Below are 25,023 nucleotides of genomic sequence, written 5' to 3'. Positions count from 1 at the left end.
AGGGCAGTTTGGGGGGACTAGGCCTGCAGGGGAGGGAAGTTGGGGGCAACCAAGCCTGCAGCGGAGGGCAGTTAGGGGTGACCAGGCTGGCAAGGGAGGGCAGTTGGGGTGACCGGGACAGCAGGGGAGGCCAGTTGGGGGCAACCAGGCCTGCAGGGGAGCAGTTAGTTGTCGATCAGGCTGGCAGAAGAGTGGTTAAGGGGTGATCAGGGTGGCAGGCAGAAGCGGTTTGGGGCAGTCAGGCAGGCAGGCAGGCAGGCAGGCGAGTGGTTGAGAGCCAGCAGTCCTGGATCATGAGAGGGCTGTCTGACATCCCTCGAGGGGTTCCGGATTGGAGAGGGTACAGGCTGGGCTGAGGGACACACAGCCCCCCCGCCCCATGCATGAATTTCGTGCACCAAACTGCTAGTATGTATATATGTGTGTGTGTATATATATATATATATATATATATATATATATATATATATATAAACAAAACAAAAACACGCTTCCCTCCTTTCACATATTTCGGGGGGAGGCACATGGGCTCAGACATCCCAGGGCCCGGTGGGGGAGGCGGCTCGGTGAGTCTGAGCTCCGCACGGGGAAGACCGGCCCGCGAGCCTTGCTGAGCCGCTGCCTGGGGAGGCAATGAGCTCGCGGCTGCAGCAGACACGCTGGGGGGAGGGGGCGTCAGAAAAGGGGGCGTCTCCAATCTCCGGGCGCCAGGATTACGGGAAGCGGAGAGCTCGGGGGCCAAGGGGCAGCCCCAGGAGGACCCGGACAGCGGACGCAGCAGGAAGAGCGTGGGCTTTGAGGTCAGCGCTGAGCGAAGGTCCCGTCCCTTCCTGGCCACTTACGTGGTCGCGGCAGTCGGGGCGCAACAGCTCCCCCACCTGTCACGGGCAGAGCAGGGTCCTGGCCCCGGCGAGGTGCCGTGAGGGATGAGTGATGAGCACGTGTAGCCTCAACGCCTGGTACCTGTTCAATTTATGTTTTATTTGTTAAATATGTTTTATTGATTTTTACAGAGAAGAAGGGAGAGGGATAGAGAGTTAGAAACGTCAATGAGAGAGAAACATCCATCAGCTGCCTCCTGCACACTCCCTACTGGGGATGAGCCCGCAACCCAGGTACATGCCCCTGACGGGAATCGAACCCGGGACCCTTCAGTCCACAGGCCGACGCTCTATCCGCTGAGCCACACCGGCCAGGGCTGGTACCTGTTCGATTTATTACAAGAAACCCTGGGCCCTGGCCGGGGAGGTGAGTTGGTTACAGCATCGTCCGGATTGGCCAACGCTGCAGGTTCGATCCCTGGTCAGGACACATACCGGAATCAAGCAATGGCCCTGGCTGGTGTGGCTCAGTGGATAGAGTGTCAGCCTGCGGACTGAAGGGTCCCAGGTTCACTTCTGGTCAAGGGCACAGGCCCGGGGTTGTGAGCTCGATCCCCAGTGGGGGGCGTGCAGGAGGCAGCAGATCCATGATTCTCTCTCATCATGGATGTTTCTCTCTCTCCCTCTCCCCTCTCCCTTCCTCTCTGAAATCAATGAAAACATATATTTTTAAAAAATATCAATGTTTCTCTCTCTCTCTCTCAAATCAACAGACAATTAAAAAGGTTTTTTAAAAAAATCTTGCCCTACCCGGTTTGGCTCAGTGGACAGAGCGTCGGCCGGCAGACTGAAGGGTCCCGGGTTCGATTCCAGACGAGGGCACAGGCCTCGGTTGCAGACTCGATCCCCTGCTCGGGGCGCGTGCAGGAGGCAACCCATCCATGTGTCTCTCTCTGTCTCTCCCCGCCCTTCCGCTCTCTCTAAAAACCATTAGAACCCAGCCGGCGTGGCTCAGTGGCTGAGCGTTGACCTATGAACCAGGAGGTCACGGTTAGATTCCCGGTCAAGGGCACGTGCCCGGGTTGCGGGCTCTCTCATCGTTGATGTTTCCATCTCTCCCCCTCTCTGAAATCAATAAAAAAAATATTTTTTAAATAAACACGTAAATATCAATGGAAAATGTCCTCGGGTGAGGATTAAAAAAATAAAATAAAATGAAAAAATCTTTCTGGACACGGTGACTCCCAAACTGGGTACAAAAATTGCTCTTTCGCTCTTTTTCAAACTCCCTCCGTTTCAAAGCCATTTGAGGGCAAGGGACAGCGGAAACGGAGAATAAATAAAACAGCGTCCTGGACGGAGCACCGGCCCGGAGCAGGAGGTGGCGATGGCCCCGTGTGCGTGTACATGTGCGTGCGTGTGCGTGCATGTGTGTGCGTGTGCATGCATGTGTGTGGGCGCGTGTGCGTGTGCATGCGTGTGCGCACGTGTGTGTGTGTGTGTGTGTGTGTCCTGCTGGGGCAGTGACAGCACCGTGCACCTCACTGGAAAGGCCGCCGCCATCGGGGTCGGATCGCTCCCCACGACTCATCTGGCCCCGCAGACGCCAAGACGGCAAACTATACGGCCCAGCGGGCGGCGTGCGGGCTCCGGGAATCAGACCTCACAGTCGTTTGGGTTTTTTTGGTTTTTATTTTGCTTTCCCCCAAACGTTTGCCAGAACGGCTCATCCAGAAACCGTCTGTCGGACAAACATGTGGCGGTGAGTCAGGGATCCCAGCTGCCGTCACAGCTGCCGTCACAGCTGCCCTGTCCTGGTAGTTTCTGAAGTTCAGGGCTCGGTGCAGCTGCACGACCCCCCGCTGGGCAGGGAGGTGTTTGGGTTAATCCTCACCTGAGGATAGATTTTTCTATCGCTTTTCAGAGTCCGAGAGGAAGGGCGGGGGGGGGGGGAGAGAGAGAGAAACATCCATGATGAGAGAGGATCATGGATTGGCTGCCTCCTGCACGCCCCCCACTGGGGATGGAGCCGCCACCCGGGCCTGTGCCCTGACCGGGAATCGAACCCTGACCTCCTGGTTCCTAGATCCACGCTCAGCCACGGAGCCACACCGGCTGGGCTGGAGCCCTCGGGACGGAAGGAGACTGCAACCGTCTGGGTGGGTGGCTACGGGAGCTGAACCACAGTCCCCACAGGGGTGCCCCCTGCCACCCTCCGGAACCCATGACCATATTACTCACCTTCGTGAAAAAAAGTCACTGGCAGGTGTGATTCAGGATCTTGAGACGGGGTGTCCCCTGGGCCATCTCAGTGGCCGGATGGAACCACAGACCCTACAAACGGGAGGAGGGAGGGCAGGGTCCGGGTAGCAGCCGACGGGACGTGGAGACCAGACCAGGAAGGATGCGAGGACGGGGCCAGGAGCCGGGCGTGCAGGAGGCAGCCGATCAAGTTTCTCTCTCTGCCTCTCTTTCTAAAAAAAATCAATAAAATATCTCTTTTAAAAAGGTATAGCCCCGCCAAACCGGTTTGGCTCAGTGGATAGAGCATCGGCCTGCAGACTGAAAGGTCCCAGGTTCGATTCCGGTCAAGGGCATGTACCTGGGTTGCGGGCACATCCCCAGTGGGGGGCGTGCAGGAGGCAGCTGATCGATGTTTCTCTCTCATCGAGGTTTCTAACTCTCTATCCCTCTCCCTTCCTCTCTGTAAAAAATCAATAAAAAATATATTTTTTAAAAAAAAAGGTATAGCCCGGCCAGGGTGGCTCAGGGGTTAAGCGTCCTCGGCCTAGGAACCAGGAGGTCAGGGTTCGATTCCCAGTCAGGGCACATGCCCAGGTTTCAGGCTCCATCCCCAGTGGGAGGCGTGCAGGAGGCGGCCGATCCATGATTCTCTCTCATCATGGATGTTTCTCTCTTTCTCTCCCTCTCCCTTCCTCTCTGAAATGGTAAGAAAAGTATATATATGATCTATACTAATAAAAGGGTAATATGCTAATTAGACCGGGAGACTTTCCAGAAAAAGCCATGGTGGCGGGGCTGAGGCAGAGGTGGTTAGGGGCGATCAGGCCAGCAGGGGAGGGCAGTTGGGGGCGATCAGGCCAGCAGGGGGGATGTTGGGGGCAATCAGGCCAGCAGGGGGGCAGTTGGGGTGATCAGGCCAGCAGGGGAGGGTAGTTGGGGGCGATCAGGCCAGCAGGGGAGGGCAGTTGGGAGCGATCAGGCCAGCAGGGGAGGGCAGTTGGGGGCGATCAGGCCAGCAGGGGGGCAGTTGGGGGTGATTGCCAGGAGCCGGTCTATCCTTGCTGTTTCAAGGGACCTGGCATATATGGCATACTGTTCTTAATATGTTTGCTCACCTTCTTGGCACTATGTGTTTTAACCAAGGTCATCTCTCTGAGAAAGGTTGTTTCCCCAGGTAGGGATTTCCCCCTGAAGTTAGGGAGGGAATAAAACCTCTTAACTAAGTGCCAGGTGGGTAATTAATCACTTTAACTACGAACAATCATGCTTAAGCTACATAATCTTTACTCCCTGGAATGGAGATAAGAAACGCCCTAACCTTTGGAATAGAGATTGATAGGATTGAATCAACTGGTATAAATACAGATGTAACAAGACAGAACTTAGAAGACAGAACCTAGACACAGAACCTAGACACAGAGCCTACACAGAACCTAGAGACAGAACCTAGAGACAGAAGAACTTCGCTGGAGAGAACATGGCAAGAGAACCTGACTAGAACCTGGTGACTGAACCTGGCTGGAGAACCTGGACAGAACCTGGCTGGAGAACCTAGCGAGAACATGGACACAGAACCTGGCTGGAGATCCTAACCAGAACTTCGCTGGAGATCCAGAACAGAACTTGGCTAGAGATCCTGGCTAGGCTGCTGGTCAACTGAACGCTGTCTCTGTGTCATTCCTTCTTCGCCGACTCCGTCCACACCTTTGGGGACCCCTGGACCTGCTGGGGTTGGACCCCAGCAGGTGATCAGGCCAGCAGGGGGGCAGTTGGGGGCGATCAGGCCGGCAGGGGGGCAGTTGGGGGTGAACAGGCCGGCAGGGGAGGGCAGTTGAGGGCGATCAGGCCAGGAGGGGAGGGCAGCTGGGGGCGATCAGGCTGGCAATGGGGGACAGTTGGGGGCGATCAGGCCGCAAAGGGGGGCAGTTTGGGGCGAGAAGGCTGGTGGGGGGAGCTTTTGGGGACAAGCAGGCTGGCAGGCAGGTGAGCGGTTAGGAGTCAGCGGTCCCGGATTGCGAGAGGGACGTCCCAGACTGGAGAGGGTGCAGGCCGGGCTGAGCGACGCCCCCCCCCGGCCCCCCATGCATGAATTTCGTGCACCGGGCCTCTAGTGTGTGTGTGTATATATATATATACGTTAAATATACGTGTGTGTGTGTGTGTGTGTGTTAAATATATATTAAGGTATAGAAAGGTTTCGTGGGAAATAGTTGAACCTAAACACGTGAAGGCAGGGGGTCTGGCTGTCTCTCACGCTCCGCATACACGCGTCCTCTTACCCGTCTGCTCGTGTGTGCGCAGGGAGGTCCCAGGGGCAGGTGCTCTGAGGGGGCACCGCTGAGTCACACGCCTGCCCATCCATGACTTCCGGACGTTGCCCCACATGTTCCAACGCTGTCCACCCGTGTCCACCAGCCGGCGTTCCCGCCGCCCACATCCTCGGGCCCAGCTGTGCTCCCAGACTCGGCGAGTGCCAGCCACACGCTCACTTCCTGCCGCAGCGACTGGTGGGGGGTCTGACGTACCCGCCCGCCCCCAGCTCCAGGGAATCCACGGGGCAAACCCCGCAGCCGCACGGAAGGAGCCGGGCTTTCCTCGCTGTGACCCCTTCCTGTGTCCCGACACTAACTGCCAGGAATCTAAGTCCCAGGATGTTCCCTGACACGTTATGGGCTGTCATCGCCGTTCTTCACGCAGATTTTTTTATTTTTATTGAGTGTGAACGTATCCGTGTTTTATTCGTCTTGCGTGCTCTTTGTGCCTCGTTTAAGAAACCCCCTCCTAGCTCAGCTGGCCTGGCTCAGGGGCTGAGCGCCGCCGACCTAGGAACCAGGAGGTCAGGGTTCGATTCCCGGTCAGGGCACAGGCCCGGGTTGTGGGCTCCATCCCCAGTGCGGGGCCTGCAGGAGGCGGCCGATCCGTGATTCTCTCTCATCATGGATGCTTCTATCTCTCTCCCTCTCTCCCTTCCTCTCTGAAATCAATGAAAATACACATTTTTAAATCCCGTCCTAACCTGATGTCATGCATCTATTGCCCTGGGTGATTTTCCCCTCAGTGTTTTATGGACACGGCTTTCTACACTGAGCTGTTTCGATCCCCATGGAATTGTGTGTGTGCGTGTGTGTGTGTGTTATATTCTGCATGTGAGTAAGATCAGGACTAGCTGCTTTTTCTCACGCTTTCCCGCCAGCGCCAAGTAACAGCCTCTTCCTGAGTGTGTGTGTGTGAGCGTGTGTTTATGTATGTGTTTGTGTGTGTGTAGGAGTGTGTGTTTGTGTATGTGTTTGTGTGTGTGTTTATGCGTGTGTATTTCTGTTCTTTGTGTGTGCATGCATGTTTGTGTGTGTTTGTGTGTGTGACTGTGCATGTGTGTAGGAGTGTTTGTGTGTGCATGCACGTGTATATGAGCGTGTTTGTGAATGTGTGTATCAGTGCGCATTTGTGTATGAGTGTATGTGCATGTGTTTGTGTGTTTGTGCATGTGTGTAGGAGTGTGTGTGTGTGTGCATAGCGCATGTGTGTGCGCGCGCATGTGTGTATGAATATTTGTGTGTGTGCATGAGTGTGTACGTGTGTGTGTGTGCGTGTTTAGGCCTCTGTTGCTGCAGGTCCTGCGGATCCATCTCCGTCTCCACACTTACAACCCGACGGCCCAGCAGGACCCCTGCCTCCCTCCCTGCAGGACCCGCCCGCCGCCCAGGTGCCCGCCGCCCAGGTGCCCGCCCGCCGCCCAGGTCCCCGCCCGCCGCCCAGGTGCCCGCCGCCCAGGTGCCCGCCCGCCGCCCAGGGACCCATCGAGGACAGAGGCAGCCGGGCCGTCACGGCTCCAAGCAAAGAGGCTTTTACTGCGGGACGTTTCCAAAGGCCGTTACATTCGCGACACACGTACACGACGGACGGAACAACAACCGTTAGTCACCGAGAACGTTCCAGCAACACCGACGGGGGGGGGGGGGGTCACAGTTCACACGGGAGGGCGGACGGCGAGCAGAGGCCAGGGGGCTCGTCCGGAACCGCCCGTCCCGGGAGGAGAGGAGACGGTGACACGGAGCAGCTGTCCCGCGGCCGCCACGTCCCAGCCGGCCACCGGCTCTGGCCACGGGCCCAGGCCCGGGGAGAGGGGGACACGGCGCCCTGGCCCCGGGGTTGGGGAGGTGGGGACACAGCAGGGTTCGGTGGGGGAAGGAGAGAGGGGGCGGCCCCTGGCCGGTCGGGGCACAGCGACCTCGTGACCGAACCCCCATTTTCGGGGAAAACGAACAGCATTTCGGCCTCTGCCGGGACCTGTGACTGCTGGGCTGTGGGCACCCGCCTGCCTCGCTCAGGGGACAGGTCCCCACCCGGCTCTCGGCAGCACCCCGGCTGCAGGAAGCGGGGGTGCCGGACGGGGCTCACCCCGAAACTGTCTCACTGTTGGCGAGCAGGCGGGTGAGAATCCAGTGACGTCCGGGCCCAGTGCGGACACGGACGAGAATATCACTCATTTCCCGGGACCTCCTCTCTCTCCCTCTCTCTCTCTCTCTCAGCGAGTGGGAGCTCTGGGGGTGTCGGGAGTGCTGATCTGGGGAGCACACAGCCTCTTGAAGGGCTCAAATAGACGCCCGCCTCTAGCCGGTGTGGCTCAGTGGGTAGAGCGTCGGCCTGCGGACCCAAGGGTCCCGGGTTCGAATCCCGGTCAGGGCACATGCCTGGGTTGCAGGCTCCATCTCCAGTGGGGGGCGTGCAGGAGGCAGCCGATCCATGATTCTCCCTCATCATGAATGTCTCTCTCTCTCTCTCTCTCTCTCTCTCTCTCTCTCTCCCTCTCCCTCCCTCCATCCTCACCTCCCAGGACCGAGACTCCAGCTGTCCGCACCCGCTGGGTTGAGGTTGAACGAGAGGCGGAGATGAAAGGTCCCCCTGCCTCGGCCGCCCTCGGTGCCCAGCTCCATCCGGGCAGCTCGCGGCCAGGCGGGTCGACCGCATGAGCCACCTCATAACACCCCCAAGTTCCCCCCCAAAACCAGAAGCACAAAACCCCCAAACTCCCCGACTCCCGGGCTCCAGGCCGCGATGTTTGTGATTTTACGGAGACACCATCCTCTGACCCAGAAGCTGGAGCTGTGCCTTTTTGGGGGGCCTGGGACAGTCCAGGCGGGCTCAGTGTCCGCCTCCTGCTGCCCCCCAACTCCCCTCTGAGCCAAAGGCTCCTACAAGAGACCCACAACCCCTGCCTCGAACCCGGGACCACTCGGCCCTATTCACACAGGGCCCTGGCCCCGGCCAGTGTGGCTCAGTGGATAGAGCGTCGGCCTGCAGACCGAAGGGTCCCGGGTTCGATTCCGGTCAAGGGCACGGACCTCGGTGGCAGGCTCCTCCCCGGCCAGCCCTGGTCCGGGCGCGTGCAGGAGGCAACCCATCGATGTCTCTCTCTCACATCAACGTTTCTCTGTCTCTCCCTCTCCCTTCCTCTCTCTCTAAGAATCAATGGAAAATACCCGGGGGGGGGGGGTTAGAAACAAAAAAACAACAAAAGCCCCACCAAGCCACTCTGGAAGCTAAAATCCGTGTTAATTTGGAGGCAACCGGAGGGCATCCCACCCACCAGACCAACGCTGAGCCTTAGCGGTACAGCTCCCCACGCCAGCTGGGCCCCGGGGGTGCGGACAGGGCTCACCCCGAAACGATCGCCGGAGCCACTGAGCAGATGCCCCCCACCCCACCCCACCCCCAGAGGCTGGTCGGGAAGCCGCCTGGCGCCGCCCGTCCCGTCCGCACCCCCACACAAGGGCCTCTGTGACCCAGGAGCCTCCTGCAGGCTCCGGCGACATGAGTGGGGCGAGGAGGAGTCGCCCCAGCCCCCCAGCCCGGCCCCGGCCCCCGGGTCCCCCTCCGGCAGCCGGGGTGCTGCCCAGCGCGGGGTGGGGGCACACCTCGGGGCTCACTCACGCGTGCCCGGGACTCAGACACTCGCTCTGCCCACGCAGAGCAGGCACGGGCCCGACACATACAAAGGGCACGCGGGTCTGGGGAGCCGGGGCGTGGGGTGCACGCTCCCCGATCTGTGCTCTCACCTCCGGCTCACAGAGCACAGGCTGTGCCCCCCGTGCGCCCCCGTTTCGGGCGCCCCCGAGCCCCACCTGCCCACAGAAGACAAAGGCCAGGAGAGAGCTGGTCCCAGCCGCGTGGGCAGGCCCGGGGTCGGGGGCACGGTGGGGGGGGGCTGTAAGCGAACGTCTACCGGGGAAAACTGTCGAGATTGGACACACCCGGACCCTCAGGACCCGGCGGGCGCCTCGCAAGCACACACAGGGACAGCACAATAAATACAAGGGACCCCGCCGTCTCCCGGGCTCCGGGCGGCGGGCAGGCGGCCGCGGCTGCGGGCGAGGGCTGAGCGGTGCGGGGCCGGGCGCACGCGGGCGGGGTGGGGGGGCTGCGGCGTCCCCATCACAGCCCGGGGAGGGGTCCGCGGGAGCCTCGCTCTGCCCCCCCGCTACTCAGAGAACGGCGGGAACATGCCCAGGTCGGCGAAGTCCTCGATGTTGTAGCTGCCGGTCCCCTGGGCGGGGTCCCCCGGCATCGGCAGCATGTCCTGCAGGGACAGACGGGGGGGCGGGGCAGTGGGCACCGCACGGCCCGCTCGTCTCCAACGGGGAGGAGGGAGGAGGCAGGGGGCAGGGCTCCCCGATGCCTGAGACCCGGGGAGGGGGGCCTGTCACTCCCACAGGTGAACAGCCTTTGTCTGTCAGGCCGAGCCAGGACGTGGGGTGGACAAGACCCCACGGGGGTCCGGCCGGCTGGCTCAGGGGCTGAGCGTCCACCCAGGAACCAGGAGGTCGGGGTTCGATTCCCGGTCAGGGCACAGGCCCGGGTTTCGGGCTCCATCCCCAGTGGGGGGCGCGCAGGAGGCGGCCGGTCCATGATTCTCTCTCATCATGGATGTTTCCCTCTCTCTCTCTCCCTTCCTCTCTGACATCAATAAAACTATATTTTAATATATTTTACTGATTTTTTCCAGAGAGGAAGGGAGAGGGATAGAGAGTTAGAAACATCGATGAGAGAGAAACATCGGTCAGCTGCCTCCTGCACGCCCCCCACTGGGGATGTGCCCGCCACCCAGGTACATGCCCTTGACCGGACTCAAACCCGGGACCCTTCAGTCCGCAGGCCGACGCGCTATCCACTGATCCACACCAGCCAGGGCAATAAAACTATTTTTTAAAGAAACAACGGAGCTGCCAGGTGCCCAGGCTCCCTCACCCGGGCCTTCAAGGCCTGGGAGCCCTGGTCGGGGGCAGGCGCGGGCAGTGGCGGGGAAGGAGGCGGAGAGGAGGCGCGGGGACCCAGGGAAGGGGCGCGGCTGTACCTGGAACACTTCGGTCTGGCCCGGCTGCGGGTGGGCGTGCTGCTCGCCGCTCGGCTGCCCGTGGTGCTGGCTCTGCCACTGGGACCAGACTTCCGACGGCCGGCCCTGGAACTGCCCGCCGCCCTGGCCGCCTTCAGCTGCAAGACCCGGGGGCGGGGGGGAGACGGGGACGTGTCACAGGGGAGCCTCCAAGGCCCCTCCCTCCCGCTGGGGCCTGGGTCTGCCCCCAGATCCACAGATGGAAGGCTACCCCCCCGCATCTCAGCGTGGAACTGCATTTGGAGTGAAGGCTTTTAGTTTTATCTTCAATCCTCCTCCGAGGATATTATTTCCATTGATTTTTAGAGAGAGGAAGGGAGGGGGAGAGCGGGAGAGAGAAACATCGATGTGAGAGAGACACATCGATGGGCTGCCTCCTGCACAGGCCCCGACCGACCGGGGATGGAGCCTGCAACCCAGGTATGTGCCCTTGAGCGGAATCGAACCCAGGACCCTTCAGTCCGCGAGCCAACGGTGAGCTAAACCAGCTGGGGCAGCGTTAGGGCTTTTGAAAAGTCATTAAGGTGCCCGGCCGGCGTGGCTCAGGGGCTGAGCATCGACCTAGGAACCAGGAGGTCAGGGTTCGATTCCCGGTCAGGGCACAGGCCCAGGTTTCGGGCTCCATCCTCAGTGGGGGGCGTGCAGGAGGCGGCCGATCCATGATTCTCTCCCATCATGGATGTTTCTCTCTCTCTCTCCCTTTCTCTCAGAAATCAATACAAATATATTTTTAAAAAGAGAGAGAGAGCCCTGACCGGTGTGGCTCAGTGGATAGAGCGTCGGCCTGCGGACTGAAGGGTCCCGGGTTCGATTCCCGGTCAAGGGCATGGACCTTGGTTGCGGGCACATCCCCAGTAGGGGGTGTGCAGGAGGCAGCTGATCGATATTTCTCTCTCATCGATGTTTCTAACTCTCTATCCCTCTCCCTTCCTCTCTGTAAAAAATCAATAACAAATATATTTTTAAAAAAAAGAGAGAGAGAGAGAGAGCCCTACAGTGTTCAGTATTTACACACCTGGCCGTCCCGGTAACGATTCTCTAGTTTTCTGAAACGAGACTCTAGACCAGTCGTTCTCAACCTTCTGGCCCTTTAAATGCAGTTCCTCATGCTGTGGGGACCCCCAACCATAACATTATTTCCGTGGCTACGTCATCACTGTCATGTGGCTGCTGTGATGAATCGTCACGTAAATACCTGATCTGCAGGATGGTCTTAGGCCACCCCTGTGCAAGGGTCATGCAACTGCCAAAGGGGTCGCGACCCACAGGTTGAGAACCGCTGCCCTAGGGTTTTGGACGCGGGTCCTCAAAGCCCTCGCCAAGGCCCATGGGGGGTAAAGTAGGGATCAGACCACGTGGGAATGGAGCCCGTGGCCTTGAACCTGGCGGCCTCAGCCACAGCCCAGTCTACGCAGCCAGTTGCCGAGGCCACCAAGGGCCGCTCAGAGCCAGGTGCTGAGAAACCTCAGCCCCGCTGCCAGGATTCGGGGAGCGCGGGGCTCGGCCCCCCGAACTTGGGATGTCCCGGAGGCGTGTCTGCACGCCCCCCCCGATCCCCGCCCCGGCCCCCACCTACCGAAGCCGGGGGTCCTGCTGGCCAGGCCGGAGTAGGCGTTGCCGCTGGGCGAGGAGGTGGCCGGGCTGGACAGCGGGCTGTAGGAGGCGGGGTCGGCCGGGTAGCTGTGGCCGGTGCCGATCCCAAACGGGGAGGACTGGGTCTTGCCGGCCTGAGGGGGGCACGGGCCGCGGTCAGGGCGCAGCGGAGAGATGGACGCGTCCCCGCTGGTCCCCGCCCGGGCCCCAGGCTGGTCGCCGCCGCCCGCAGGTGTGGGGGCCGGGGCAGGGCCTGCTCGGGGCGGACGGACCCCCGGGGCCCTGCTGGCCGGCCAGGCACCAGCCGGGGGGCAGGACCACGTGGACGGGCCGCGGAGCCGCAGGACGTGGGCCCTGGATCTCTGGGGGCAGGTCAAGGGCACCCCCCGGGCCCTCGGGCGCCCGGCTGTTCGGATGGTCAGCTCCAGCCCAGGGCGGGAATGTCGGGGGCCATGGGGGGTGCCCCGCCCTGGGCAGCCGCGGGCAGCGGCCCCCCGAGGCCGTACCTGTGCGGGGAAGGGCGGCCGGCTCCCGGTCCAGGCCACCTGGCTCTGGCTGAGCTGCCGGGAGATCTGGGACATGTTCTGGCCGGTCGAGGAGGAGGACTGGATGTCATTCACCCCGGGCACGTGCACCACGGAGGAGCTGCATGGAGAGAGCACGCGTGTGTCCTCAGATGCCCGCCTGGCACACGCCCTGCCCTGCCTGGACCGCCCCCCGCCCTGCCCTGCCCAGACCGCCCCCCGCCCTGCCCTGCCCGGACCACCCCCCGCCCTGCCCTGCCCGGACCACCCCCTGCCCTGCCCTGCCCGGACCGCCCCCCGCCCTGCCCTGCCCGGACCAGGAGGTCAGAGTTCGATTCCCGGTCAGGGCACAGGCCCGGGGTTGTGGGCTCCATCCCTAGTGTGGGGTGTGCAGGAGGCAGCCGGTCCATGATTCTCTCTCATCATGGATGTTTCTCTCTCTCTCCCTCTCCCTTCCTCTCTGAAACCAGTAAGCACGTATTTAAAAATAAAATAAAGAAGAGGCCTGGAGGCCAGGCCCAGCCTGGGAAAGGAAGGGCGACACCGGCTGCGCCCGAGCGGCCGCTGGGCTGAGACCCCGGGCCTGACGGGCCGCGTGGTCCTCTGTTCTTTGGCGGGGGCTGCGGCCGCGGGGAGCCGGGGCCCAGGGCGCTTCTGCTGCCCCACGGGTGTCGGCAGCTCCGACCCACCAAGCCTGGGTGCAGCCAAGCAGCCGCTCTCCCTGGCGCCCTTCTCGCCCGAGAGAGGAATAAACACCTCGTCTCCATGGGAACCGGAGCCCCCGGGTGCTCAGCCCAGCCCGGGCCGGCGGACAGGCCACGGCCGCCCAGCGCCCGGCTCTGAGGTGTGAGGCCCCCCGGCCCCCGGCCCCCGGCCCCCACCTGCGGACAGGCCCACGGCCGCCCAGCGCCCGGCTCTGAGGTGTGAGGCCCCCCGGCCCCCGGCCCCCGGCCCCCACCTGCGGACAGGCCCACGGCCGCCCAGCGCCCGGCTCTGAGGTGTGAGGCCCCCCGGCCCCCGGCCCCCGGCCCCCACCTGCGGACAGGCCACGGCCGCCCAGCGCCCGGCTCTGAGGTGTGAGGGCCCCCGGCCCCACCTGCGGACAGGCCCACGGCCGCCCAGCGCCCGGCTCTGAGGTGTGAGGGGCCCCGGCCCCACCTGCGGACAGGCCACGGCCGCCCAGCGCCCGGCTCTGAGGTGTGAGGGGCCCCGGCCCCACCTGCGGACAGGCCACGGCCGCCCAGCGCCCGGCTCTGAGGTGTGAGGCCCCCCGGCCCCCGGCCCCCGGCCCCCACCTGCGGACAGGCCCACGGCCGCCCAGCGCCCGGCTCTGAGGTGTGAGGCCCCGGCCCCCGCCCGCCCGGCGCACCTGAAGGCCTTGCCCGAGTGTCCGGCCGGGAAGGGGCCGCCCTGGGAGTAGATCTGCTGGCTTCCCGCCGCGGAGGCCGAGCCCATCATCTTCTTCTCCGCTGGGGACAGAGCAGGTCACGTGATTCCGGGGTTCCCGCCTGCAGACCGCGGGGCAGGCGGCCGCGAGCACAGGCGCAGGCGGGCGGCGCCAGCGGGGGCGCGGGGCCAAGTAGTTCATCCCCGATGGGGCCTTGCTGCTCCCCAGACAGCAGCAGTAGGTCTGCCTCGGGGCCAGGACACAGTCCCCGCCCCCCGACCTGGGCCAGGACACACCCCCCACCTGGGCCAGGACACAGCCCCCACCTGGGCCAGGACACGGCCCCCGCCCCCACCTGGGCCAGGACACACCCCCCACCTGGGCCAGGACACGGCCCCCACCTGGGCCAGGACACACTCCCCACCTGGGCCAGGACACGGCCCCCACCTGGGCCAGGACACAGCCCCCACCTGGGCCAGGACACAGCCCTCCCCCACCTGGGCCAGGACACAGCCCCCACCTGGGCCAGGACACAGCCCCCACCTGGGCCAGGACACAGCCCCCCACCTGGACCAGGACACACCCCCCACCTGGGCCAGGACACAGCCCCCACCTGGGCCAGGACACAGCCCCCACCTGGGCCAGGACACAGCCCCCCCCACCTGGGCCAGGACACAGCCCTCCCCCACCTGGGCCAGGACACAGCCCCCACCTGGGCCAGGACACAGCCCCCACCTGGGCCAGGACACAGCCCCCCCCACCTGGGCCAGGACACAGCCCTCCCCCACCTGGGCCAGGACACAGCCCCCACCTGGGCCAGGACACAGCCCCCACCTGGGCCAGGACACAGCCCCCCACCTGGACCAGGACACACCCCCCACCTGGACCAGGACACACCCCCCACCTGGGCCAGGACACAGCCCCCACCTGGGCCAGGACACAGCCCCCACCTGGGCCAGGACACAGCCCCCACCTGGGCCAGGACACAGCCCCCACCTGGGCCAGGACACAGCCCCCACCTGGGCCAGGATACACCCCCCACCTGGGCCAGGACACAGCCCCCACCTGGGCCAGGATACACCCCCCACCTGGGCCAGGACACAGCCCCCCCCACCTGGGCCAGGACACAGCCCCCACCTGGGCCAGGACACAGGTGATGTGTAAACACACGGGAAGCGACATTTCCCCACAAACAGCCGAGAGGACCCAGCTCACGCTGATGGGAAGTTCCGGGTTCGTACCCCAAGTCCACAGCAGGCCCGAGTGTCTGCCCAACTGGTTGATTCTGTTATTTTTGTCATCGGTTGGAAAGACGCGGTTTTAATAGCGGTTCTACCCGGGCGGGGGGACGGAGGGTCACTTCCCTCTCCCTTTTCAAGGCCTATCTCTGTTTGAACACGGGGTCTTCTCCCCGTGAGGGGTTACGCTGAGGTTTTTATTTTTATCTTTTACGGGGACCCCCTTCAGCTTAACGCGAAAGCGCACCCCCGACCCATCATCAGCGCTCACTTATTCCCAAACCTCCAACTTCCAAGACGAGCGTGAGCGCCCCAGGGGACAGGCGGGGAAGAGGCCAGGCCGGGGGGTGACAGGACCGGCCCCCCACCCCCTGCACCGTCAGCGGGCGCTCCCCGTCCGGGTCCCGGCCCCACGGGAGGCTGGTCTGTGTCTCTCCCGGGCCAGGCAGCGACCATGAGCCCACACGCACCACCTCTGCCCACCGTCCCGGCACTTACAGGCTCCGATCCCCGCGAACATCTCCGCAAAGCGGGGGTCGCGCTCCTGGGAGAAGATGGCGTCGGTCTTCTCCACGGCCTTCCCGGCCTCGTGCACGCCCGCCGGCAGGCTGGGGACGGGGACCTGCTCGCACACGGAGACCGCGGGAGGCTCTGAGCGGACGCCGGCCGCCCACCGGCCCCCACCCCACCCCTCCATCCCCAGGGCCCCGTCTCGGGAGCCACGGGTCACAGGAAGGACGAGGGGGTCACACGGGTGACTCAGGGGAATAAAAATAAGCAACGCGCCCTGACCGGGGTGGCTCAGTGGATAGAGCGTCGTCCTGCGGACTGAAGGGTCCCGGGTTCGATTCCGGTCAAGGGCATGTACCTGGGTTGCGGGCACATCCCCAGTGGGGGGTGTGCAGGAGGCAGCTGATGGATGTTTCTCTCTCATCGATGTTTCTAGCTCTCTCTCCCTCTCCCTTCCTGTCTGTGAAAAATCAATAAAATATATTAAAAAAAAATCAACCCACTCTATCGGGAAAAGTGCATTTAAAGTTTAAATTTTTTAAAGACATTTTTATTTTATTATTATTATTTTAAAAATATTTTTATTGATTTCACAGAGGAAGGGAGGAGAGAGATAGAGAAACATCCATGATGAGAGAGAATCACGGATCAGCTGCCTCCTGCACGTCCCCCCCTGGGGATGGAGCCCGCAAATCGGCCATGTGCCCCTGACTGGAATCGAACCCAGGACCCTTCAGTCCACAGGCCGACGCTCTATCCACTGAGCCACACCGGCCAGGGCAAAATATATTTTTATTGATTTCAAAGAGGAAGGGAGAGGAGAGAATCGTGGATCGGCCGCCTCCTGCACACCCCACACTGGGGATGGAGCCCACAACCCGGGCCTGTGCCCTGGACCAGAATCAAAACCTGACCTCCTGGTTCCTAGGTCGATGCCCCATCGCTGAGCCACACCAGCGGGCAAAGTTTAATTTTTTTTTTTTTAATTCAGCGCTTTTAGATAGAGAATGGGGGGAAAGAGAGAGAGGGAAACATCAATTTGTAGCCCTGGCCGGTTTGGTTCAGTGGGTAGAGCGTCGGCCTACGGACTGAAGGGTCCCGGGTTCGATTCCGGTCAAGGGCACAGACCTTGGTTACAGGCTCAATCCCAGGCCCTGGTTCGGACACGGGCAGGAGGCAACCCATCGATGTGTCTCTCTCACGTCAATGTTTCTCTCTGTCTCTCTCTCTGCCTCTCCCTTCCACGTTCTCTAAAAATCAATGAAAAAAAAAATACTCTCAGGTGACAATTAAAAAAAAAAAAAGGGAGAGTGGCAGGGGCCCCGGGGGCACTCAGACCCCTGCACTGTGAGGCCCCAGGCGACTGGTGGGAAGAGGCCAGGCCAGGGGTGACACATGCAGGGCGGCCACAGCACCAGCTGGGTGAGGGGCGGGGCCGAGCTGAGTCCCGCCCTCAGCCCCCGCCCCGGGTTGGAGGCCGGTCAGACACTCACCTGTGCCAGGTCGTAGGAGGACAGCCCGTCTCTCTGATGCACCTCCAGCTCCGCCTGCTGCTGCTGGAGCTGCCTGCGGACGGACGGACGGACGGACAGACGGACGGGCGGTCACAGCCGGGCGAGCCGCCCTGCCGCCCGGGGGCGGGGTGGGGAGGGGGGAGTGTCTCCAAGATCAATCATTTTAAAAAATATATTTGTATTGATTTCAGAGAGAGAGAGAGAGAAACATCCATGATGAGAGAGAATCACGGATTGGCTGCCTCCTGCACGCCCCCCACTGGGGATGGAGCCCGCAACCCGGGCCTGTGCCCCGACCGGGAATCGAACCCTGACCTCCTGGTTCCTAGGTCGATGCTCAGCCACTGAGCCACACTGGCCGGCCAGGCTCCTCCCTAACTTTCCCTAACGAGGCTGCCTAAGGCCAGGGCAGGTCAGAGAGGACTGGGGTACAGGGCCCGGCTGTGGGCTCAGGGCCGGCACTGCCCTCTGCTGTCCACAGCCGGCACCTCCCGGCCTTCCTTCCGCCCAGCAGCCGTGGGAGAGAGTGGGGTGCGGGCTCTCCCGCCAGGCACCCCGCATGCACGACTGTGGGAGCGCAGACACGGGCGGAGCAGGCGGCTCTCACCGACACCCGTCCGTCACACACGGGCACCGAAGGGGGGACGTTCTGGATCAGTGCCCGGGCCCGCAGGCGTGAAGAGGGGCCCGCCCATTCCCACGGCTCCTGCACGGGCAGCGAGGGGCTGTGACAGGCGGCAGGAGCCTGGGGGTGGGGACCCGGCGGCCTGAAGGGGTGCCCGGCAGGTGGGTGGGCATGTCTCCCGCCTCCGGGGCCCCCAGGCCGCTCCTGGCTCCACAGGGCCTGAGCACCGAGGGCTGCAGGGAGCGGCCTCCCCCTGCAGGGAGCCACCTGAGGGCGGAAAGGGGGGACAGAGAGGGGTCCACGGGGCCTGGGAGACCCCAGGACCCGGCCAGAGTGAGAAGAAAGCAGAGCAAAAAAAAAAAAAAAAAAAAAAAAGAAGAAGAAAGCAGGGCAAAGGTTGATGGTCGACCTGTGAACCAGGAGGTCAGAGTTCGATTCCCGGTCAGGGCACAGGCCCGGGTTAAGGGCTCCATCCCCAGTGGGGGGCGTGCAGGAGGCAGCCGATCCATGATCCTCTCTCATCATTGATGTTTCTCTCCCTCCCTCCCTCTCCCTTCTTCTCTGTCTGAAATCAATAAAAATCTATATATATAAAAGCCAGCAACTGGAACGCCATAAGGACCAGAACAACCCGTCTCTATGACGCCCACTGTGGCCAGCGAGCCCGGCGGATCTGGGGGTGTGGATGGCCAGCCAATCTCCCACGGTCCCTCCCCCAGCTGGCCCCGCCCCTGATCACCCCCCCACCCCAATAGGGGGCAGGGCCCGCTGGCCAACCTGCAGCCCCTCCTCCCAGCTCGCCCCCACCCCCAATGGGCCCCCAGCACCCCAATCGGCCTGCAGCCCCTCCCTCCGGCCGGCTCTGCCCCTGATCACCCCCCCACCCCAATAGGGGGTGGAGTTGGCCCTGGCTGGTGTGGCTCAATGGGTAGAGCATCGGCCTGCAGACTGAAGGGTCCCGGGTTCAATTCTGGTCAAGGGCACACGCCCGGGTTGCGGGCTCCATCCCCAGTTGGGGGCCATGCCGGAGGCAGCGGATGGATAAGGGGGAGCTGCAGAGACCCTGGGGGGCACCATGTCGATGACTGGGCACCGGGGAGACCACGTGTCCCCGATGTGCCCGCCCCCAGGCCCTAGAGCTCTCGCTGTCCTGCGGCTCAGTGGGACCCAGAGCCCAGGCATCACCCTCAGGCGATGGGAGGCAGACGGGGCCCGGGGGGCAACCAGGGCCCACTGTGCCGGGGTGGGGGGGGGGGGGGGAGGGTCCTCCCTGGGCCTGGGGTCTGTGGACCTGCCAGTGAGGGAGGGGCCCGCGTCCGGGTCCCAGCTCGGCGCCTGCAGGGGAGGGGGCCGCGGGGAGGGAGCGGCACGCACTTGACGTTGGTGTTGGTGCAGATGAGGTACTCGATCTCGTCCGAGTACGGGTTCTGGAAGGTGAAGCTGCTGGTGCGAAGCAGCAGCCACTCGCGGTTCTTGGTGCGGAAACGGTACATGACGGACAGCACCTGGCCCTTCAGCTTCACCACCTGCGGGAGGGGCGGGGGCGGAGTCAGCGGGGGCGGGGCGGCGGGCCGGGGGCGGAGTCAGCAGAGGGCGGGGCGGAGTCAGCGGAGGAAGGGCGGAGTCAGCAGAGGGCGGGGCGGCGGGCCAGGGGCGGAGTCGGCGGGGGCGGGGCGGCGGGCCGGGGGCGGAGTCAGCGGAGGAAGGGCGGAGTCACCGGGGGCGGGGCGGCGGGCCAGGGGCGGAGTCGGCGGGGGCGGGGGCGGAGCCAGCGGGGGCGGGGCGGAGTCAGCGGGGGCGGGGCCAGCGGGCGGGGGTGGAGTCAGGGGAGGGCGGCAGGACAGGACGGGGCGAGGCCAGGGGGGCTCAGGGCCGGGCATCACAGCCAAAGACTAAGGCCCGGCCGGCGTGGCTCAGGGACTGAGCACCAACCTGTGAACCAGGAGGTCAGGGTTCGATTCCCGGTCGGGGCACAGGCCCGGGTTGTGGGCTCCATCCCCAGTCGGGGGCGTGCAGGAGGCAGCCGATCCGTGATTCTCTCTCATCACGGATGCTTCTCTCTCTCTCTGTCCCTCTCCCTTCCTCTCTGACATCAATAACAATTAAAAATAAAACAAAACCCGTGGACTGGGGTTCCCGGGCCGGGGCAGGCACGCTGTCACCACCAAACTCAACATTCCTCACGCACGTGACCGGGGCCCGTCGTGCTTGTGTTTAAGGGCAAAGTTCAAGGGCTCACCCAGCGCCCTCCGCGCTTTTGCAAAAATAAGCCACTTCCCTTTGTCAACATCTGTCGCCGCCGGAGCCCAGAGAACACGGACCCGGGGCAGGCACTCCGGGGTGTCCCGCGGCTGCTCGGCTCCCCCGACACCCCCCTCCCCGCTGACCCTGTGACCCCGGAGTGTGGCTCGCGGGGTCTCTGCGTGGCCTTCGCCTCCCCGAGCCTGACGATGGGGAGGCGGCTCACAGCACAGGAGTTCCCGCAGCCGGACGCCAGCGGGACCCGAGGTTAAATTCCTTCCTTCCCTTTACAGAGCCACTCGGGTCGGACCGCCCGGGCCCTTCCCTTCCTGGGGCCCGAGCGGGACGTGGGGGCTTCAGGGATCTGCCGTCTCTCTCCCCACGGGGGCCCGGGGCTCAGGAGGGAGCGGGTGCCCCCAAGGTTCAGGGACGTTTCCGCAAAAGGGTTTCCCCTCGGGCAGCACACAGTAGGCGCTCAGCAAACAGCAGCTAAGCCCTGGCTGGTATGATCAGTGGGTAGAGCGTCGGCCTGCGGACTGAAGGGTCCCGGGTTCGATTCCCAACAAGGGCACGAACCTCGGTTACAGGCTCCTCCCCGGCCCAGGCCCTGGTCGGGGCGCATGCAGGAAGCAACCCATCGATGTGTCTCTCTCACATCGATGCTTCTCTCTGTCTCTCCCTCTCCCTCTCCCTTCCACTCTCTCTAGAAATCAATGGAAAAATATCCTCACGCCCTGGCCAGTGTGGCTCAGTGCACAGAGCGTCGGTCTGCGGACTGAAGGGCCCCGGGTTCGATTCCCCGACAGGGCACATGCCCAGGTTGCAGGCTCGGTCCCCAGTGCGGGGCGTGCAGGAGGCAGCCGATCCATGATTCTCTCTCATCATCGATGTTCCTCTCTCTGAAGTCAATAAAAATGTATTTTAAAAAGTATATCCTCAGGTGAGAATTAAAAAAAATAAAAATAGCGGCTAATAATGACGACGGTCACGATGCAGTCATGGGGGGCAGGGGGAGACCCTCAATCTCTCCCCAAGGCACCCCTCACCCAGCAGCTGCCACCTCCCCAGATGCCACCGCCCCTGCCAACCGCCCACCTCCCCACCTCCCTCTGGGGGGTCAGAACAGCCCCCAACACGCCTCCTCCCCCTGACCCACGCCCCCATTTCTCCTCGGCACACCCGGCTGCCAGCACCGTTTCTCCAGAGAACACGGCTCTGCCTGAACTCCAGGAATCCTCACTGACGTGACCCGGGGGGAATCTAGTCTTATTTTTAAAATATATTTTTATTGATTCCAGACAGGAAGGGAGAGGGAGAGAGAGAGAGACATCCATGATGAGAGAGAATCACGGATCGGCCGCCTCCTGCACGCCCCACACTGGGGATCGAGCCTGCAACCCGGGCCTGTGCCCCGACAGGGAATGGAACCCTGACCTCCTGGTTCCTAGGTCGATGCTAACCACTGAGCCACACCAGCCCCATTTCATCCCCCCCGCCCACCCACCCCCGAAGGCCTCCCCAGAAGCCGGCGACCCGCACACACGTATTATTCTCCCCACGGCCCTCACCCTTGTCACGTCTGGGGGTGCCCCTCGTGCGGAAAATCCCGCCATTCCTCCCACGCTCACCCACCAGGACCCGACCCCCCCCCCCCCGCCGTGACCCCATCCTCTGCCGTTGTCCCTGACGCGGTCACGTCCTCCTCACGGGTCTGTCCCACCTAGAAGGGCGCCGTGAGCTCCCTGCAGGTCACATCCGCGTGCACCCTTCCCCCCTCCTGCCTCCTCCCCGTCGCCCCGGCAACGCTCCGGCGGTACCTGCTGGAAGCTCTCCCGCAGGTGGCTCTGGTCCTCCGAGTGGCAGAATTCCAGGATGTCCTTCCCCAGCAGGTCCTGAGTGGGGAGACGTGTTAGCAGCCCCGGGCCCCTCTCCCGGCGTTTGCGTGTCCCTGTGAGGGGCCCGGCCGGTGTGGCTCCGTGGATAGAGCCTCGGCCTGCGGACTGAAGGGTCCCGGGTTCGATTCCGGTCAAGGGCATGTACCTGAGTTGTGGGCACATCCCCAGTGGGGGGTGTGCAGGAGGCAGCTGATGGATGTTTCTCTCTCATCGATGTTTCTAACTCTCTATCCCTCTCCCTTCCTCTCTGTAAAAAATCAATAAAATATATTTAAAAAAAACAACAAACATTATCGCTGCGAGAGAGCAGCGCTCACTTCCACCCCCCCCCCACCCCGTCTCTAGCTCACGCCAGGATGAGGGGGGAACGGGTGAGCATCGCCTACCCTGGCGCCACCACGAAGCCGGCTGCTGGACCCCAACCCCGGCCCCGTGGCCTCACCCACCCCGACCTGTCACTTCGCTACGTCCCCGGGTCGCGGGGTCGGAATGCATTTTTATTTTTATTTTATTTTAAGATTTAGAATAACCCCCTTATTTTATTTATTCAGTTTTTATTTGCTGCTCATCCTTCCCAGAGGATATTTCCCCATTGATTCTTAGAGTGATTGGAAGGGAGAGGGAGAGACAGAGAGAAACATCGATGGGAGAGACACCTATGGGCTGCCTCCTGCACGCGCCCCGACCAGGACCCCAGCTGGGGAGGAGCCTGCCACCGAGGTCCGTGCCCTTGACCGGCATCGAACCCGGGACCCTTCGGTCCACAGGCCGACGCGCTATCCACTGAGCCACACCAGCCAGGGCTCCAACTTCCACTGAGGGACACGGGCTTCTGTGCCATGGGCCCCACACCACGTGACTGAGTTGTGTCCCGAGCAAAGGAGACAAGGACGTTGTAGGGGGGACCCACCTGGGGCTGGGGGGGACCCACCTGGAGCTGGGGGGACCCACCTGGAGCTGGGGGGACCCACCTGGGGCTGGAGGGAACCACCTGGGGCTGGGGGGACCCACCTGGAGCTGGGGGGACCCACCTGGGGCTGGGGGGGACCCACCTGGGGCTGGGAGGACCCACCTGGGGCTGGGGGGACCCACCTGGGGCTGGGGGGACCCACCTGGGGCTGGTAGCCAATGACGCTGATGCAGCGGGGATCCACGAAGGTGATGACCCCGTCGGCGTTGTGGCGCGACAGGAACTCCGTGGGCACCGCCATCCCGCTCATGTCCATGCACACAGGGGAGCTGGTCACCTGCCGGGGGGCGGGGGCCGCGGTGAGGAGGCTGGAGCCGGAGCCGGGAGGAGCCGTGGGGACGGGGGCCGGTCCGCAGAGCCGTCCACAGCGCTCAGCCCAGCGAGTGTAACACCAGCGTGTCAGACTCGTGGCCCGCGCCCTGCAACGGATGTGTTTGCGGCCCAGCCAATGTAAGGGTATGTGAGGAACGTTTTAATAAAAATTGCATCGCTTAATTTTTGTAATATCCTGTTGTCCATTATCTATGCTAATAAAAGGGAAATTAATATGCTAATTAGACCAGGAGACCTTCCGGACGTCCTTCTGGACAAAGCCATGGTGGCGAGGCCGAGGCAGAGGCGGTTAGGGGTGATCAGGCCGGGGGGGGCAGTTGGGGGCGATCAGGCCGGCAGGGGAGGGCAGTTGGGGGTGATCAGGCTGGCAAGGGGGCAGTTGGGGGCAAGCAGGCCAGCAGGGAGAATGGTTAGGGGTGATCAGGCAGGCAGGCAGGTGAGCGGTTAGGAGCCAGTGGTCCCGGATTGCGAGGGATGTCCCAGGTTGGAGAGGGTGCAGGCCGGGCTGAGGAACACCCCTCCTGTGCACAAATTCCGTGCACCGGGCCCCTAGTGTATATATAAAAGCCTAAGCCACCGAACAACCCAACCACCAGGCGACCGGTCACTATGATGTGCACTGACCACCAAGGGGCAGATGCTCAACACAGGAGCTGCCCCCTGGTGGTCAGCGCGCTCCCATAGCCAACCTCCTACGGTCCCTCCCCCTGGCCGGCTGGCCCCATAGGCCCTGATCACCAGCCAGGCTGAGGGACCCCACTCGTGCACGAATCCGTGCACCGGGCCTCTAGTTATTAATAATGAGCTACAACTACAACGTTCGCTAACGGCTGGTGACGGTCATCGTGTTGCATTCGCGTCCCTCACGCGCCTCTCGCGCAGGCGCGCTGTCTCTCCCCACTGACACCGGCAGCGAATGTTCTGGCAGCCGGTGGCCATGTCCTCGGTCTGGGACTGACCTGCTTGGTGTGGCAACAGGAAATACCTCGCTTCCGGAGAACGAGAGAAATAGGTTTATCTGCGTGTCGCTGATCCATTTGTGCATTTAGTGTCTGCTGAGTTCATGTTCAAGGAAAAGTATTAATTTTTATTAAAACGTTCTATTCCTTTATGTTCACGGTGACTCGTTTATCTCAGCCCTTTGCATTCAGCACGGCTCCATCGAAACAAGCCTACGTTTCTATGAAAACGGAAGCTCTTGTCTTTTTGCGACCACGTCCACGCAAACCGTGTTCATCTGGCCCGTGTCAGCCTGAGTGGGACCCGCTCGCTCTAAGCCAGTGGGCGGCAAACTCATTCATCAACGGAGCCAAATATCAACAGCACAAGGATTGAAATTTCTTTTGAGAGGCAAATTTTTTAAACTTAAACTACATAGGCAGGTACATTGTTATTAACTTAATTAGGGTCCTCCTAAGGCTTAGGAAGAGCCACACTCAAGGGGCCAGAGAGCCGCCTGTGGCTCGCGAGCCACGGTTTGCCGACCACGGGTCTAAGATATTCCAAAGCCCGGATCACGCCTGAGGCCAGGGGTGGGGAACGTCTGCCCGAGGGCCGTATAAAGTCCCCTAAATCACACGCTATGGCCCTGCCAAGGCATCAGGGGTGAGTTAATGAAATGTCTGAGCAAACAGAGCTGGCTGATCGTTACGCTGACACTCTTGTGTGGCCCAAGAATCTACACTGATAAAAGGGAAATATGCTAATTAGACCGGCTGTCTTCTGGATGTCATTCCGG

The 25,023-nt window shown here is 62.5% G+C and overlaps 1 protein-coding gene across 3 annotated transcripts in view; it reads right to left on the bottom strand.

Annotated features, from left to right (window-relative positions):
• Positions 1–25,023, bottom strand: part of ARNT2 (aryl hydrocarbon receptor nuclear translocator 2) — a 173,021-nt gene that overhangs the window by 84,640 nt on the left and 63,358 nt on the right. For 2 of the 3 annotated variants that reach the window (XM_059677969.1, XM_059677968.1), the window contains exons 10-19: positions 23,095–23,229; positions 21,905–21,979; positions 19,221–19,372; positions 17,201–17,273; positions 15,696–15,819; positions 13,942–14,041; positions 12,555–12,693; positions 12,032–12,182; positions 10,417–10,553; positions 6,894–9,642 (exon numbers count right to left, since the gene is read on the bottom strand). In XM_059677969.1, the coding sequence (XP_059533952.1) occupies positions 9,544–9,642; positions 10,417–10,553; positions 12,032–12,182; positions 12,555–12,693; positions 13,942–14,041; positions 15,696–15,819; positions 17,201–17,273; positions 19,221–19,372; positions 21,905–21,979; positions 23,095–23,229 (1,185 nt within the window). In that variant the 3' untranslated portion in view covers positions 6,894–9,543. Of the gene's footprint in view, positions 1–6,893; positions 9,643–10,416; positions 10,554–12,031; positions 12,183–12,554; positions 12,694–13,941; positions 14,042–15,695; positions 15,820–17,200; positions 17,274–19,220; positions 19,373–21,904; positions 21,980–23,094; positions 23,230–25,023 lie in introns of those variants that run through there. The other variant, XR_009450297.1, reaches the window with a different exon arrangement.

Source organism: Myotis daubentonii, chromosome 21 (genome assembly GCF_963259705.1).
Source record: "Myotis daubentonii chromosome 21, mMyoDau2.1, whole genome shotgun sequence".
NCBI lineage: Eukaryota > Metazoa > Chordata > Mammalia > Chiroptera > Vespertilionidae > Myotis > Myotis daubentonii.
The sequence above is the reverse complement of the archived record's forward strand: the minus strand, read 5'-3'. Positions and strand labels throughout refer to the sequence as shown.